Source organism: Monodelphis domestica, chromosome 2 (assembly GCF_027887165.1).
Source record: "Monodelphis domestica isolate mMonDom1 chromosome 2, mMonDom1.pri, whole genome shotgun sequence".
Lineage (NCBI taxonomy): Eukaryota > Metazoa > Chordata > Mammalia > Didelphimorphia > Didelphidae > Monodelphis > Monodelphis domestica.
In genome coordinates, this window is record NC_077228.1 from 475,942,564 (window position 1) to 475,961,611 (window position 19,048).

Here is a 19,048-nt window from a genome sequence, read left to right on the forward strand (position 1 = left end):
AAGATTAAGAATCACAGGACTAGATGATCTCTAGTCATTATAACTCTAAATCTTTATAAGTCTACCATTAGAATTCCAATTACTTTTTAAAATTTAAAACAAACAAGCAAAGGAACAACAAACTCTCACTTTCTGTCTAATATCAATTCTAAGGCAGAAGAGTGGCAAGAACTAGTCAATCAAGGCTAAGTAACTTTTCCAGGTTCATAGAGTTATTTTGAGATGACATTTGAACCCAGGTCCTTCCCAGTCCAGCTTCTCCTGTGCTACCTATTTGCCCCACTTCTTGAAAGACAAACTAGAGAGCTGCTGAGGTCTCTTCTATATCAGTGATTCTAAGAACAATACAATATTATGAGAGGAGAAGGAAAAAATTAAGACTGTAGATACTTTTATGACTCCTTGTCACCAGATGAATGACCAAAATCCAGTATCAGAATGGGCATATTGACAGTTAAATTAAAAAAATATTTATGAAATGTCTACCAAGTATAAGGCATAGTGCTAAGTGTTGGATAATTTCACTATATATATAAATAGTGGTATTCATAGCGAGAGTCTTTAGGTATGGGTGATATTTAAATCTCATTTAGATATTCCCTGAGATCCTTGCAAACTGAAAGATTCTAGCAATATGAAAATTATAATCAGAGAATGTATAAATGGAAATACCTGAATGGTGATTGAACCTGTATAAAGATTAATACAGAGAACTGATTCGCTGGCAAACTTATTTTAACTTTCAGAGTTCTGGATTTGTAGTCCAAGGCCTGGAGTTTGAATCTCACACCTTTGTCACTTTCATCTCTGGCAAGTTATTTACCTATCTGGGCTCAGTTACTTAGCTATGAAATTAGTGAGTTAGACTAAATGACCCTTGGATTCATTTTCAGCTTCAAATTTGTGATTTTCCTAAGACAGAGAAGTTTAGAGTTCATCAGTATTATCAAATGAACTTTGGCAAAGAGAAAAGGTAAAGCAATTTCTTTTTGTTGTTGTTGTTTTTGTTTTTGTTATCCTGGAAACCAGGGTGGTTTTCAAAATCTGGAATAAATCAGAAAGCCCCAGAATTTCATAATCTGTAGTTTTTCCATTCCTTCTTTACAACTTCAAATGGCCAGAAGGAAGATATGTCATAAATTAGTAAGGAGTCCTTTCAAGTCTTTTATGAAGAAGTGGCTTATTGCCTAAATTATATGACTAAGGAACTCACATAAAACTCAGAAAAGGGTGGGTATTTGCTTTACAAATTGTACTTTAATTTGAAGTTGGGTCCAGCCAGAAAGGACTGAGCTCTGGGGCATCCAAAAAGAGGGGTGGGGAAGAGGAGAAGGAAGAAGAGAAGGAAAAGGAAGAAGAGGAGAAGGAGAAGGGGAAGAGAAAGAGGAGTCAAAGGAGGAGACATTCAGAAAAGGAAGTAGAAATTATAATGTTAGAAACAGACTATCCACTTGTAAGACAAATTCTAAGACTGATTTTTTCTCAAGGTGGGATCTTCCTGGACCAATGCAAATCACCTCTCTATAACTTAGTAGATACATTTTAGGAACTTGTCGGATGAAAGTCCTAGGCTCATAAAGTCTAGAGCTTGAAGGGATCTTAGAGGTCACTTAGTCTGAACCTATCATTTTATAGAGCAGAAAACTGAGGTTCATAAAGGTTAAGTGACTTGCTCTGGGTTATATTGTCAGTAAACAGCAGAATCAAGATTTGAATTATTTGTTATGATTACTACAGGTATTATTTCCAAGCCCAATAATCTATTCATCACACCCCCTTTCCTTCTATAACCATTAAAAAGAAAGAAGGTGCAGAGATGCTAAATCAAAAAAGTACCCCCCTGTGAACACTATGTAAAAGTCTCATGATGTATGTAATAGGTGGGGAGAAAGCACCCATGATCTTGTTTCATTTTTTCCCCCACTTATATCTTACCCAGGTTGGCAACTAGTGATGAGAGAGGGGAGACAAAGTGGAGAGGAGAGAAACAAATCATTTTCCTGGTACTGTGGTTTAAGAAAGTGAGATGCACTGGAGGGAAGCATACTTGGGTGGCAGACTTAGGGGTGGGGAAGAAAAGGAGGGAGGAGAATGGAGTGCCACACCCCTTCACGAGCAGGCGATACACTTGCTTGGTAGGGTCAGGGTTTAAAGATCTGTCTGTCCATCTCTTCCCGCCATTCCCATCACAGTGCTCAACCCTTCTAACTGTTAAGTGATAGTCCTTCACTTTCAAAGTGGGTGATGTAATGTATATCCTTCTCTATGTGCCCTGCTTGCCAGTTCCCAGAGGGGGAGGGAATCCAGAGACCCCTGGAGATGTGGTGATACGGGGTTTCCAGAGATTGGGGACTTCATCTCTACGTTGGGAACGGGGGAAGGCTCCTGCAAAGCACGCCCCACTTTCGCACTCTACCACGCCGTTAGGCTTCGTTTCTGAATGAGGAAGACACTGTTACCGGCGCTAAAGTGGCAAGTGGTGAAATCTGTAACTGGAACTGTGATCGAAAACCAGGATCCGAAAGACTACTTCTGGGGCAAGCCGAAGGGCGTGATTGGGGACAGCGAAGGGAGGGAGGGTGGGGTGGGACATGGGGCGTGGGTTGAGGTGGGAGGTTACTAGTGCTTGCTAGAGAAGACAGCCAGCCGGCGAGAGCTAGAAGAAAGGGGTCTAGAAGCCACTTCAAGCACAGTAGTGGGGGCGCAGCAACAGCAACAGAGAGCCCGACGGAGTTAGGACCGCTCGGAGAGTCCAGGTCTCGAGGTAGTATACGGTTTGCAATCCTACTTACTGCCAGTTGCTGAAGATTTTGCTTTTAAGTGAAACGTACATGCCACCCATCCGTGGGCTGCTGCTTCTCTGAGCTTGCTTCCCCCCCTCCCCTTTCCTCCACCTCTTTCCCTCCTCCTGTTTTCTTGTCTCACTCTCCCTTTAATTTGTGTGCGCCCCTAAGTTTGTGAGAGAGCTCCCTGACCACACTGAGGCAGGGTCCGTCCGGGCAAGGCGCCGGGGGCGGGGGAGGCTGCGCTGGGGGAATTGCAATCCAGAAGGATCTCGGGCCATGTATATTTCATCAAATGGACTTTCCAAGTGTCTCGTCTGCCAGCCATCAACGCTATGTGCGGTGACATTTCTGACTTGAGTAGAGGAATGCGTGAAGGGAGCCCTGGCGAAATTGGTACTAGAGGATCTCCTTGGCGCCAGTGCTAATTGTCCTGATTTATGTCCCTTCTGAGTGCGCTCAACGTCTTCATCGGAGATAAAATGAGAGCGGTGCCAAGCGGGGCAGAGCCGCCTGAGTGCTGCATCTGATCGCGGGGAGTCCGGGCATCCAGGAGTCCTGCAGCTCTTCAGACCAAACAAGCGAGCAAACACAAAAAGGGAACGAAAGAAAGAAAGGAGGGGGTGGAAATAAAGAAAATACTACGGCCACCAGGAAAGCCTCAGTAAAAGTTTAAGGCGAAAAGTGGGAGAGGTGGCCCAGGAAGTCGCAAAGGAGAGTGAGCAACTGGGGAGACTGAGGTGGACTGCAATTTTATTCTTATTATCATCATCACATTTTTGGAGGGAGAGGCACCTTTCCTTCTCTCTCTCTCTCTCTCTCTACCTCTCCTCCCACCCCTTTCCCCCCTTCTCCACTCCCCCTATCTACCTGTCAAAGTCACTGATCTTTTTGCATTTCGGAAGAGGAGGACACCGAGGAGGAATTCCCTCTCTGGGGTCTCAGCTTTGAAAGGGCCAACTCCTCCCGGGAGCCAGTTCTTTCCCTTCGGCACCGGGCGAAGGTAATTAAGCAGCGGGGCGTCGATTGCTGTTGTGGGGGCTCCCTTTCCACCACCCTCTTCCTAGCCCCCAGCCCCACGCCCTCTCCTCTGGACTTCTGGAGGCAAGTGGAGCAACCCTGCGGCGGTGGGGGCGAGCTCGGCGGCTCCTACTGGACCCCCAGAACCCCTCCTACTCTGTCCGCCCCTGTGCCGGGTCCCCGCGCTCGCCGGAGGAGGCACGGCGGGGGAGAGCAGCCTCCGCCCGGCAGCCGCGGGCTCCGATGCTGCCGTTGCCGCCACTGGACGCGGACGAGGCTGGGAAGGTCCGCGGCAAGGAGCCGTCTGCTCGCCTCCCGCCTACTGTAACAAGGGCAAATGGTCCACACGGTAAGTGCAGCCTCCCTCTTTCCCTCCCTCCCACCCTCCTTCAGCGACCCGCCCGTTTTCTTCTTTTTCTTCTTATTCTTTTTAACCCTCCCTTAACCCCGCTCTCCACAGTCCATGCCCCCCAGACCAGAACTGTAATGCAATCCACAGGCAAAAGGGAAGCCTCCGGAGAATGGGAGAGGAACTTTGTAAAGCACCTTTAGAAGATAGCTGGTGTGGTATGCATGTGTGCACTAATACAAGCACACACCACGTATGTGCATATGTCTAGGTGCGCCCATCAGGTAGCATGTAAAGCACTTGTCTCTCCCACCTCTGGATCAGAGACTGTGCCTTCTACCTCAAGAACCGGACCGATATTAACGTAGCACTCCGGAACATACCTGACCACCCACCAGGGGATCTGGCAGGTTTATTTGGACAATTGGCTTCGCCTTGGTGGAGGTGGCAGTGGTGGTGGGACCCAAAATTCTGGTCTCCCCTCCATCCCGCCCCCCAATAAAACAACACCCCCAAACCTCGACCTCTTGCGGCCCCGGTGATGCTTGGGGACTAAACTGAGAGGCTTTTGAAGTCTCTTTCTTTTAATCCCTTTTATTGGTGCAAGATTAAAGCTTTACTATCCCATGCCCTGCAGCTGGAGGAGAAAGAAGGGATTGAAAGAGGAATAGACTTCGGAATGCTTGCTGAAATATTTTCTCAGATTATTTACTACCATTAAATGAATCAGTCGATGGATTCGGCAGGGGAAATTGAATTGCTCACAATGCTCTTCTCTCCTGTATGGATCTGTGGATATCTATATATAATACAAATAATACCGAATATTATTGGGCTCAAAATAACCAATTAAGTGATTCATACAGAGAAAAGTTGGATACAAAAAGAAACTGCGCCCTCTGCTGTCTCTTTAGGCACCACAATCGGGGACCAATTTTTCAGGATCCACTTAAGAGTACCTTGTCCTTGCACTGGGGAAGATGACTAGCTGGTATTCTAAAGCACCTTTTGTGTGCAAAAGCTGGAGTTGGCTTCCCTATCAATACATCAAGTATGGGCCGGGACTTAGGGGTGGGGGTGGGGACAAGTATTATTTTTCCCCGGTTGCCTTTTTAGTGTTTTTCCTCCTCTGGTGACTAATTAATCTAGGATCTCATATATTGGCATGTCATTGAAACTCCTCTCAGTGCATTCAATGTGATTCTACATCCTCCCCTTCCCCCACTGCCATCTAATTAAATTCAAGCTCATAAATAAAACCTCAAGCCATCCTCATCAACTTCTTGGAATGAACATTAGCAACCTGGCTCGCCCCCTCCAACTCCCCCCCTCCCCAGCCAAGGACATCAAACCCATCAGGATTAGTGAAGGACCACATCTTCTAGCACAAGGATGCTAGGGCACAGTATAACTTTAAATGGAAAGAAGAATAGAAGTGATTCGGACAAACAGAACAACTAGCACAAAATCTGCCAGAAAAAGAGAACAGAGTCCCCTTACCAAATAAAGGAGCCGTCCTGTATCATAACAGTGTGTCAGTCTTTGGAATAGAAAAGACTGAGAATTCCAATAAGCATATGGCAAAGTTGGCACATCACTTGTTCTAGAAATAAAGCCCAGTTTTAGGATGGAAATTACTAAAAGTTCCCTCCCCTTCTATGCAGTTAAGAATTCAAACTTTATCCTGGGAAAATGAATAAAGGCCAAATTTTTCTTCAAGAATATTTACTGGTTAAACTTAAGAAAGGATTAATAACCCAAGCACCAAAGTTTATTGGAATTAGGTGGCCTTTACTGAGCATCTTTACTCTTGGTTGTGTTAGCTAACCTATATCAATTTTGGTCTCAGTCATTTGGCTTGGCCCATTCCACTATGGCAAAAGAAAAAGACTACCTCTAAAAACATGTTGCAGATTGTTTTGTTCTGTTGGTATTTTTTTTAAACTTTGCTTTAAGGAGGGAGCCTTGAGGCTTTAACCTCATTCTTTTTCTTTTCTTTTTTTAATCAGTATCAAAAGAAAAGAGAAAACACAGAGACTTTCACATTTGAATCCTTTCCCAATATGTTTCCCTCTGTTGATGTAGAGAGGCTATCTGGCATTATTTTTCCAGATGCCATAGAGCATGATATTTTCCACCACTGAATGGAAATATTACAATGCCATGAATTCCATACCTTGGTTAATAGTCCACTGATCTTTCTCCTTCTGAAATTTGGTGACATATTTATCTGGAGAGTTTGATAATAATAACAAAATTTCACTTGTTTAAATCCAACACTTTATTAAGTTTAGGCAACTTTTATGAAGAGTGGTTATCCTTATATTCTGGGGGTAGGAGGATAATATGGGGTATTGTTACTTTCAGATGTGTAAAATTTATGCAAATATTTATGTTGGATAACTTTTTTACATTGTCTCATACTGGGGACATCATTCATATTTATATAACCTAAGATTTTATGTGCCAGGAAGAGTTTGGAAAAGGTATTAAAAGTTACAAAAATATGAATGGAAGGAAAATAATCTTTTAGATCACTCATATGGTAAAACTGAAGTGATCATATATGAATATATATAAATATATGTATATATGATAAGTATTATCTCACAGGATATGTGAAAATCTAGTAAAGTTTTTAAATGATGTGCTCTATCAGCTTCTGTAGGTCTGGGTTCAAACTTCAGGTGCTTATTTCTACAACCTTCCATTTTTGGAGTATGTGGATCTTCCTGGTTTGCCTGGTTTTTAGAGAAAAGAATTTAGTGTTTGGCTGAACAGAGGAGTTAGTTGGGAATGAAAACTAGGTTTTCTACTGGTTTCTTTGGTTCTGAAATGGCATTAGGAATTTTAATAATCAAGCAGATTGCCTAACCCCAAGCCTTAAATATGTATCTCACAAAGTATACACTATCTGGTTTCAGTGGAAGATTTTCTCCTGAGAAAATGGAGACTATTTAAAAGCTTTGGTTGTGCTTAGGATCTCAAAAGCTAAGTGAATTATTATAATATCTTATCACGTAAATATTGTATACTAGTGATACCACAGAGCACTCTTAATTCTTCATATTTTAACCAGAAGAATTAAAAAAAATTACTAATGCTAAAAAATTCAGTGAAACTATTTAGAAATGTTCACTTTGCTACAAAAAGATGCCTAAATGCAAATTATGATTTGAGTTGTCTTTCTAAAAATAAATCAATGGCAGTGAATAGCATTGGTCCTCTTTGGGTAGTTGTCAGTTTATAGCTAGTTGACACTGTCTGTGTGCCTTCAATCAAAACATCTGTAATGGAACATGTTTGCAAAGCACATTATTCTATTTCTTATCACTTCAGCATATGTACATTTATTAAATTAATGTTAATGGGGAATGGATTTGCAATTGCCAAATCCAGAGGTACCCAGAATCCAAAACCTAAGGTCAAAAGAACAAATATCAACCCAACACCACCACCAAGTGTGTGATTCTATCCAAAATGGAATGCTGGGAGCCATTCTAAAATAGCTAGACCATGATGATTGGCCACAAGACATAGAAAAAATGGCAGTTTATTTTGGTAGAGTTGTCTATCAATCATTTTAATTATGACTGTTTCCAGCTATACGTTTGGGGCTTCTATTTGGCTCAGAAGAGAGGGCCTTTGGAACCCTGTGGAAAGCCATTCTGAGGTGGAAGTGAGTCAGCTACAGGAAACTGAAAGAAAAAAAAGATGTACTCTATGCATGCCATTTTATATAGTACATCCCATCCCTGATCAATAATATGTCAGGTGGAGATGCATAAAAATATGTATTTTGGTGCATTTCGTCCACATACTCAGACAATGATCAGTGTATCACCAAGCATTTATAGCTTGGTAGCAGGACTTTCTGTCCTAAACAATTCTTCAGTGTTTGGGTTTTCTGACAGACCCAAAGACTTTACTTAATTACTTTGAGTTTTTAAGGTTTGCTGAGTAAAGAGATGGACATCACGAGATGTGACCCTGTCAGGGAGCTCTTCTGTTGTTGCATACAGAGAAAGGATTTGGCATGTGAGAAAATTCAAAGCCTGAATTAGTTTGTAATTAATTCAGCTACAGCCCAGAAGGGATAGCCCCAGTGTGCTAAATGCCAAAATATGTCATTGAATACCCCTCCTTGCATAATCAGGCTGCCTAGCCCTTTGTGACTATGACTTAGTCTTTTAGAGCCCATCTATAATTTGAATTTAATCCAGTTGAATTTATGGCCCCAAACAAATGACCAGTCCAAGGCTGTAGAAGAATCAAGATTTGGATATACGGAGTGATCTAGTTATATTATTTATGGAACATTTTTTTCCTTCTGCTAATCTATACCTTAATAGTAAATGCCTAAATTTCATAAAAGTCTTTTCATCCCCACAGCTTACATCTAAATGTTTTTTTTTTAATTTGTAGATTTAATTGCTTTTTAATTTTCATTTAAGATGGTTTAAAAAAAGTCTATGGAATCTTGAGAAACAGGATATTTCCCAAGTCTAGAGCACATAATGAGTGACACCACAAAGATTAAGAATAATAAAGACAAATGGCATAATTGGGTTATAAGAGCCTTGATGACCCCCTCTATGTGCTCTTTAGTACACTTTGGTCAATGTCTTTCTCTGTGTCAACAGGAGCTCATTAAATGGCGATTCTGCAGACTAACTTATCTATGCTGTATTAGTTCTTGCCAAAGCCTGACATTTTTAATACATTAATAATACGTCTGTAATGTAATGGAAAACTATTAATCACAACTGGTTATGTGCCAGAAATTTAAGCTATAATTGGCTGCTTCTTGTCAGAGATGTCTGTTGCACAGCCCTACATTTGCCTAATATTCAAATATCTTGCACTCCTCTGCATTTTTCCCCTTGTCAGGGCACTAGGGTAGATCAATGTGATAGTATATAATTCCACGTAATGGCCATCATTATAACTGGGAGTCCCTTTACTGATATACTGGCAGGGTTGTTGTGTCATGAGACATTAACAGGTGCAAACCCTTGTCCTCCCTCCCTGCTCATACTGTACATATAAATATGTACAATTACTTCTTATTTCAGTAAGTTAGATATTGGGAGCACTGTTTGCTTTGCCTGAAATAAGCATAGAAGTTATAGTAAGTTGTATGGAAAAGTGGAGAAAAGATAGAATCATCATTAATAAAAGGGGATAGTTGTATGGATTCTTTTTGAAAACTAATAAAAAGAATTCAAATTTATGCTTAAAAGCTCAAGTTTGGGGCTCATAAAACAAACAACAAATAAAACCACTATGATGCTAGCAGAATGAAAATCCAAAGTAGCTCATTCCACTTTCTTCAAGATAGAATCTGTAATTTCCACCAAACAAATTGTTCTTGATACAGAAGTAGTTATATGGTTAAATTTAAGAATGGAGGTTAATAGTTTCAGGTCTAGGAGATTTATCATTTGTGTAGGAGTGCTTCTTTTCCTCCCTTTAAAATATTTGCTAGTAAATATATTTGCATAAGCAAACATGCTCAATGCACATATCCAGACAATGTCACTTTATATTACTTTTAACACTTTCAAAAATCATTAAATGGTTCAACAAATGCATGTTTCTAAAAATACTAACCTTGAGGATGCGGTTTAGAAATGGAGGGAAAAAAAACAGAAAGAATGCTCAAATAGCCATAATATATGGGTCTATACGACAATTTCTTTTTTAGCTTAAGACTTTTAAAAGGTTTTCTACACAATACAAGTTTTACTTTATAAAAAAGTGGCAAATTTGGATCTGTAGTTTATACGTGTTTGGCAAACTACTAATTATTTCTTCATGGAAATTCAAATATTCAACACACTTTCTAATAGAAAGTATTGCAAATTGCAGCTGTATGATAACATTTTATGAATGGAATATAATGAAAATTGCACTTGCATCCATAAAGCAATTATTATAAATTACTTTGCTATGGAAACACAATTCAACCATCTGTTGGCATTTCATAGTGTCTGTAGCTTAGTTCGTTTTTTAAGATGAATTATTTAAATACGGTAAGTCTTCTTATAGGATTGTTTTGAAGACAGCTAACCTGAATGTTTAAATTGTGTTGTATGGATTTGGTGATCTATGATGAAGTTCCCGAAAACTGTGTTTTTGTCATTTTTTGGATTGTGGAGAAAACAAAATCATTTTCCTGGGTGTAAAATTACAAGGAGATGATGAGTCAGCTGATTATCTTTCCTACTTTATTACTGCTTGCTGATTGTTCCTGAATTTAGAATGTAAATATTTGTTTAGTTTTGACAATTAGTTGGCTCAAAAGAGAAAAGTTATAAATTGGATTCAGGGACACCTTTGTGTCCAAAAGTGAATTGTCAGTAACAGCCATTAATTAAACTTACCTTGAAATGGGCGAGTTTTATTTTATTTTAGAATAAATGTCATATCATTCTGCTTCATGGCCTGTTAACTTACCCTCTTCTATTTTATATGTATGCCTTAAATTAGGTATTTTACCACAGAGATGAAAGTTTTAATACAGGGCATAATGTTGGCCTTTGGGAGAAATTCTCCACTTCTGTTAACAGAAAAGAGAGAGATGGCATGTAAAAAAAGAGCCAGCAGAAGAGAAAATCCAAAAAGGGAAAATGTGCTCTCCTAGATTTATTTTTAAATAATTTCTAGTGAACCAAGTTTCATCTCTATCACTAAATACAGCTAAACAAAAGCTTCTAAGTTCTTCCGATACTAATGAGCAATTCCAAAGGGACAGTCTAGTGCCAACAATACTGTTTTTCATTCAGGCTAACAAAAGCTGAGAAATGTACAAGGAATTTGGATATCTTTAGGGTCCCTCTGCCAAGAGACAAAAGGCATACACGGAGTTGTCATTTCTTTGTCATTGAAATAAAAGAGCTCATTTCCCCCCATTGTTCTCTTTCAGGATTTTCCAGCCCTGCCAGCTATATGAAAAATGTTTAAATCTGCCTGTTTGCTCTCCATTTAGCCTAGATAGAAATATAATTTTTGAAGCAAAAAACCTGTAACTCACCTGCAGCAGCACACATCTGCCTTTGTTATGGAAGAGTTAAATGCTTCATATCAGACTGCTTCCCAATGTGAATGATTTCTGTGGTTTGTTCATTCTAGCAAAGCAGCCACAGTAAAGGTTATCCATATTACACCAATTTGCTTTATATTGCATCAAACCTCCCAAATGTCAACATATCAGACATTTGGTAATGCATTGATTCTGGGACAATAACTCTTACTCTTATTGTTTCTAAAAGGGTGTTGGTGCCAGAAGAAAAGAATGATTGATGGGAAACAGACACGGGCTGTAGACACTCATCCTTTTGCTTCAGATACTGATTTATCAGCGACTCTGGGCATCCCTTGTGAGCCGTGAACACCGAGAAGGATCACTCAGGGTTATCGGCAGTACAACTGAAGACCTACCACTTTGCTAAATTATTATCCCTTCTTGGACATCTGTTACAACAACAACAAGAAAAAATAAAATAAAACAAAACAAGACCCAACAGTCCTAGAGATATGTTCTAGGACAAAGAAAAAAAACCTTAGGGTTGTTTTAAAGGCTGTCAGATGAGAATCATAGGCTTGCACCAAAGTCCTCAACTTACACAAAAAAGCACTATATTCTAAGACGTCACCACTCTTGGTTTTGGAACCTACTTTGGGGCCTCTTTGGGTGCATGAAGTTTTAAAAATATACAGACCAACCTATAAAAAGAAAGCAAAGTCACAGTCTACCAACTTTGTTTCAGTTCTGGTGAAGTTTTCCAAGGAGTTAGAGATGTATTTGTCAAGATTCTTATCTATCCATGCCCTTTGGGTTACTGTGTCCTCAGTGATGCAGCATTACCCATCAGTGTGGGGACACTATGATGTGTGTAAGACTCAGATTTACACGGAAGAAGGGAAAATTTGGGATTACATGGCTTGCCAGCCAGAAGCTACTGACATGACAAAATATCTGAAAGTGAAATTGGATCCCCCTGATATTACCTGTGGAGACCCACCTGAGACATTCTGTGCAATGGTGAGATAAACTTTAAAAAATATTTTCAAGTTAAGTGGGAGCATGACCTATATATAAATATATATACATATATGTACCCCCATATATATGTTTATATATATATATATATATGTATATATATTTATATGACTGTGAAGGCATAAAATGAATGGAATCCTCAGTTAACAGATTTGTTTTTACAAGATTGCTTCATTCAATGAGGAGACTTACTATATCTTGAATGATTATTTGTATAGTATATTGGATGCCCTGGGACTTAGAGTTGGCTTTCCTGAAAAAGAGGTTTTTGCAATAGGAAGTATACTATAAGAAATCCTAATGGAATGCCCAGTTTCAGATCTGGATGCTCTGAATGGAACTTGATGTCATCTGGTGGGTTAAATGAAAAAAGTCTGGGGTTGTTATATTATGATAACCACAACAATAATAATATGGTCCTATTATAGTTGTTCATTATAAATTCATTTATTAGTATTAGTAAGGCACAGATGAATGACTGAGTCTTGGATTAGACCCTAAAATAGGTGAGGTACCCTTCCCTACACCCCCAAACTGTATCCCTGAGTGTCTGAATCAGTAAACAGCAATGGTTTGGTGCAGATGGTTAAGTGATCCCTTTCTCTCCACTCCCTCCACTCCCCAAAAGCTATAGAACAGAAGGATATCAGAATAATAGAACTGGCATGTCAGGAAAGTGAAAATGCTTCTTCAGAAAGGATATTCTGATTGAACATACAGTTAATTTCTGAAAGTCAGCAACCCCAGGGCACAAAAATATAGTTAGGAGTCTGGATTTAGCAAACAAAATAACCAAATATGTTCCCTTGGTGCTTCTAATTCTATTTTTGGGGGGTGGGGAGGCAGTGTGTCTTAGTAGATTGGGAAATCAAGAGATCTGAATTCTAGTCCTGGTCCTAGCATTGAATAGTGAGGTGATGGTGGATAAATAATTTAATTTTTCTAGATTTTTATTTCTTTCTTGGCAAAAAAGGGCGTTCATAGAATTTTAGAGTTGTGGGGAAGGGGAATACTGATAACTGTAAATTCCAACCTATATTTATACCTGTAAAGTCTATTTACCCAATCATTGATAAACAAAGACCTCTGATAAATCTTAAACTTACAAACTCCTAAGGCAGCCCATTTCACTTTTAGGTAGCTCTAATTACTAATCAATCAACTAATAAGCATTCATTAAACCCCTTTTATAGACTAGGCACTGTTCTAGGAATACAAAAGCTAAAAATGAAATAGTTCTTGCCCTCAAGAAGCTTATATTCTATCCAAGAAGACACATCAAGAAATTTGCCTCTTTTCAGCTTCTACTTATTGATCTTGGTTCTGCTCACTGGGTCCAAGGAGAAAAAATAGAAACCTGTTTCCATATGATAGCTTTATAAGTGCTTGACTATAGATGTCCCATTCCTTACTGACTTCTCTTCTGCAGGTTAAATATATTTAATTCTTTCAACTGATCATTATAAAAAATGGCTTGGTAGCCTTCCTTCTAAATATTCTCCCACTTGTCAGTGGTCTTCTTAAATCAGTTTAACTAGATGGTTTTTGGTCCAGGCAGTTTGACATTTTATGATTTTGTGGGTAAAATCCCAATGAAAAATGAAACATTGGAGCAACTATTTTGGAATTTTTCCATCAAAGGACCAGAATATGCAAATATATCTAGAAAGTAATAATACATGGTATTGTGATGGAAACTAAAGAGTCTAGGTAACATTGAAGTTTTTTCAACATTATTGCTTTGATTTACAGCTAGCCTTTTTTTTGGTACAAGAACTGTGATCCCATTTTCCTCTAACATAACGAATATGAGGATGATGCTTTTTAATACATTTCTTACCTGACTTTATTGTCTTGAACCCGGCCTGGCATTTTCAGGATACTGAAACTATTAATCAAAGTAACATCTGTTCACCATCCCCAGTGAGTTAAATTAGCATAAGATCATCTTAGACCTAGCATTTCAGAAAAGGCTTTTTAACAGGAAACAATTTTGAGCAATAAAGAGCATTTTCACCTGAACACTAAGGGCTTGCCATTTTTCAGAAGTGCCTTTGGGGACTGGTTTGAATTATAAGCCGGACCTGATTTTGTGGAGATCGAGAAAAAAAGGTTGGCTATTAGGTGTCACGGTGACTAAAGTGCTTCGAAAGTCCAAATATTTCAAAAAGAAGACTTGTCTCTTTGGGAAACGGGTATGTGCTGAGCAAATAACTTGAAAATGGAGGATCTAGAGATTGCTACAGAAGGTGCTTATTTGTACAGAATTAAAAATAATTTTAATAAAGTCTGTAAAGGAAAAGCAAGGCGTTGGTTATCTTTATAAAATATATTTAATTGTTTCTGACAAAAGGCCAGAGGACAAGCTGGAGGCATGATTGTAAATCTAGGGAAAATTGCTTTTCAGAAAATGTATGCTATAACATGCAACTCCTGAAGGGGGAAGAAGTGGGCTCACGAAGGCTTTCTGGGATTGGAATAGTCTTTTTTTACATAGTTCTTTATGGCACTTTTAATAACATGACTTTGGATAAACTGTTTATGAATGTATATAGCAATGGAGACTTTCTCCCCTTTGAATTCTCAACAGCACGAACTTAGAAGAATCTGTTCAGTGGGTGGTTTACCTGTGTACATCTGCCATCTTTAGTTCCTTCCTCAGCAGAGCTCCTCTGAGGGAGGCAGCATGAGGTCAGGGTTGGAGCACTGAATTTGGATTCTGGGGGAATCTCTTTGCAAAAACTCTTAGATCTACAGTCCTACTGGGTTGAAGGAGTTTACCCATGGACTTGAGAAGGATCCATTTTCCCCTTGGATAGAAATTATTCCTTTTTCTTTTTTGACCCAGTTTTCCAACCCTGGCATTCATTGGATTCATTCCCAGTCGTCCACAGGTCCTGATCAAAAAATAATCAAATCAAATCAAGCTGAATATCAGACTTCCAAATCCTTAAGTTCTAAGTACCGCACGGGCTCGCTGTTTAGAAACCCAACCACAGGGAGAGCTTTATAACCATCAGAATAGGGCCATCACTCAAGTGCCTGAGTCTTCTGTGAATGGGAGTCAGTCACTGCACATGACAGTTTTTCAGGGGAGAACAGGGTTTATGAGGCATTACCTGTCAATGCTTAATTTGGACTCTTTAATATGCATATTATTGGCATAATGGATTTAATAATCTATCATCTAAATGAATACTTTGGGACTATTTGTATGCACGTTACAGACCCAGTCAATGATAATGGCCTAAATATAGGCACACAATTGCTCCTCTGCAATTTTGGCTTTTCCATAAAACTCTCCAGCATAAGGATTCCTGACACCAGACCGTAAAGCTGTCTCAGGACTCTGCCGGCTCAGGCCTGCTTAGGTGCTCCTTAGCCCCGGGATTTATGGAAGTCAGTAAAGTCATTTGTGTTATGACTTACTCAGGCTCCTGACTTCTCTCCTCTCTGACACGCTCATCCATAACTGTTCCCTCAGAGTCATTATGGCCCATTATATCAATGTAGCTGCCATATACACAATTGTGCATTTAGCCCCTCTATGTAAATTTTTTGCTGCAAAGTAGTTTCTGAAACCACTTATCCAATTGGTAACACCCTTGTTAGCAGCAACAATAGGGAGCCCAAGGACGGAGGAGGCATGCTGAGAGAGGGAGACCAGGGATGAATGGGAACTGGTGTGTTGAGCTCAGGGTGGAGACACATCAACAGCAAATCCTGGACTAACTAGATTGGGGAAGGGGGAAGAAGGGAACATTGGGGGAAGAGAGAACCAAAAAACCAAACAGAACAAATAAACCAACTCAGGTTTATTTGAGCTCAGGGGGGAGACACATCAACAGCAAATCCTGGACTAGCTAGATTGGGGAAGGGGGAAGAAGGGAACATTGGGGGAAGAGAGAACCAAAAAACCAAACAGAACAAATAAACCAACTCAGGTTTATTTGAGCTCAGGGGGGAGACACATCAACAGCAAATCCTGGACTAGCTAGATTGGGGAAGGGGGAAGAAGGGAACATTGGGGGAAGAGAGAACCAAAAAACCAAACAGAAAAAATAAACCAACTCAGGTTTATTTGAGTTCAGGGGGGAGACACATAAATAGCAAATCCTGGACTAGCTAGATAGGGGAAGGGGGGGTGGGAAGAAGGGAACATTGGGGGAAGAGAGAACCAAAAAACCAAACAGAACAAATAAACCAACTCAGGTTTATTTGAGCTCAGGGGGGAGACACATCAACAGCAAATCCTGGACTAGCTAGATTGGGGAAGGGGGAAGAAGGGAACATTGGGGGAAGAGAGAACCAAAAAACCAAACAGAAAAAATAAACCAACTCAGGTTTATTTGAGTTCAGGGGGGAGACACATAAATAGCAAATCCTGGACTAGCTAGATAGGGGAAGGGGGGGTGGGAAGAAGGGAACATTGGGGAAAGAGAGAATCAAAAAACCAAACAGAACAAATAAACCAACTCAGGTTTATTTGAGCTCAGGGGGGAGACACATAAATAGCAAATTCTAGACTATCCACATATTGAACCCATACATTGAAGGTTCAATGTTATAAACTAAAAACTAGATTTGGGAAATACTAGCACATCATTTTGCTTTTGAGTCTAAGGAATGACAGGAAAATAAGACTTGTCTCTATTATCTGCTGCCTGTGTTTCTTGTCTTCCTATGGATATTCAAGTGCCCAGTGGTTTTAGTCACTTTGAATGAGAACTGCATTTATTTTAAAAGTGAACAAAAATAAAGAAAAGAAGACATCTTGGGTCACTGGGAAGAATTTGGAGTCTTAGGGCAGATCAGACTTTGAGCAAATTCTTTTAACTCGGAATATCAATAAACCTCCTCTATAAAGTGGGGATGGGGTTGGATAGAGGACCTCAAAGGTCACTTCCATCTCTAAATCCAGATGATCTTATGATTTCTCATAACAACACAACTGAGTATAAATTAACTACAAACACTATTAACCTAGGTGGAACATTTAAAAGTAGTCTGGAGGAAAAGCAGTATACCACTGTGGAAAGCATACAGCACTAAGAGTTGAGGGACTTGACTTCTAATCTTGAGAATGCCTCTGATTCATTCTTGTATGAAGGGTGGGTGGGTAGAAAGTGGTTTTCTTTAAGATCTCCCTTGCTGCCTTTAACCTTTCATATTCACCCCCTCCCACATAGACACACTCCCAGCTCTGAGATTCTCCTATTCAATAATCTTTGGCATTATGTATTCTAGAGAACTATGCTATTTATACTTAAATCACAAAGGAATCAAACAAAATAAAGTACTAGAGTAACAAATAGGAGGATTGTATATACTGTAACACTTACTTTTCTTTTGAACTTTACACATTACATTAACCCATTCACATTGTGTACATCATGCCATCACCTGAATATGAATGTCGTATTGAGGGTTAAGTAGTGTAAAGACAGTTTGTGGAAAGTATGCTGGAATTGGAATCTCATGTTCCAAGTTCAAATCCTACCTCTGGTGTTTATTTGCTGTATGACCTTAAACAAGTTATTTCACTTTTTGGGACCTCAATTTCTTAACTGCAAATAAAGGAGTCAGACTCCTTGAATTCTAAGGTCTCTTTCAGCTCCAAATCTATAATTCTAATTGGAGCATCACAGCATAATTCCAATAGGATACTGAGCGTTAAAGCACATCCTATCCTTCATCCAAGCAAATTAAGAACACCAGGTAAGAGAGCTGACTGCGTCAGAAAATTCAAGATCATTTTAGTGTCGACAACGTCGATTTGCATACACAGTGCTATCACATTATGAACCTTCACAGAGATCTGAAATGACAATGGAAAACCCGCGATTTGCTCTTTGTGTTTAGACAAACTTTGCTGTCACATCTCAGTGCAACGCCCCAGTGGCTTAAAAATGGTAAAATTATCTGCAATTATCTCCAGCCTGCAGCTAATTTTCTGGAGAAGTTAAACAGAAGCTTTGAAAAGAAGCCCACAGACAGGAGAAGTCGTGTGCGTTTGTACAATTTATGGCACTGAAGTGCTGATGACAGTCGAAATGTGAGCCCCTGAGTGTTGCTGTGGATTTCATAGCCAATCAAAACTGAATTAGGAAACAAAGATTATTAAAAAGTCTTCTGTGCACATAATTCTGGCATAATATTATGAGGTGGACATTAAATGTTTCCCTTTGAGACTTTGAGCATCATTAATGTGGCGTGCCTTTAATTACAAGTAGGCTCATATTACTAAAAAAGAACAAAAATAAAGTACTCTGTGGTGTAGTTAGCAATACTGTTACAATGTTTGTGGAAATAATTAAAAGGGAGGCTATTTTTCTAAATAACTCAGTCACAATTTGAAACAAAAATGAATTTTCTCGAGGAAGTATACTAATGTATTCATGCATATTGGATAAGCATAGCCATCAACCCTAATAGTGCTATTAAGGATTGTTCCTATGACATTTCTAGATCAATTGCCATTAAAGGGGAGGGAGGAGGTGGAAAACTTGGTTATTTTCATTTGTTGTAAATATTAGATGTTAAGCATATTTTCCTCTGTTAAAATGGAATTTGCAAAAACTGCAGCAGAGGAGAGACAGAGCAGAAACCATTAGACTTTTCTATTTTCAGAAGAATTGGATGACTTGAGAGATTGAGTATAATGTAGGCTATAGAGTTTCCTGCTTGAAATTGATGGTTTGAGATCAGCTCAGGTTGCCATCTGGTGGCTATTTGGTTGCCTCTGAGAAATTAGCATTCTCATGGAAAAGGTATCAATAACAGTTTCCCTAAGACTGCATATGAAAGGGAATTGTCAGCAAACCTCATAAC

At 39.4% G+C, this 19,048-nt stretch overlaps 1 protein-coding gene across 8 annotated transcripts in view; it reads left to right on the plus strand.

Moving 5' to 3' along the window:
• The first annotated feature begins 2,593 nt into the window (after window positions 1-2,593).
• The window catches only part of NTNG1 (netrin G1), a 473,391-nt gene continuing 456,936 nt past the window's right edge, over window positions 2,594-19,048 (plus strand). For 2 of the 8 annotated variants that reach the window (XM_056819152.1, XM_056819154.1), the window contains exons 1-2: window positions 2,639-4,152; window positions 11,427-12,199. In XM_056819152.1, the coding sequence (XP_056675130.1) occupies window positions 11,954-12,199 (246 nt within the window). In that variant the 5' untranslated portion in view covers window positions 2,639-4,152; window positions 11,427-11,953. Of the gene's footprint in view, window positions 4,153-11,426; window positions 12,200-19,048 lie in introns of all 8 variants that reach the window. The other 6 variants (XM_003340407.4, XM_007485050.3, XM_003340406.4 and 3 more) reach the window with 5 other exon arrangements.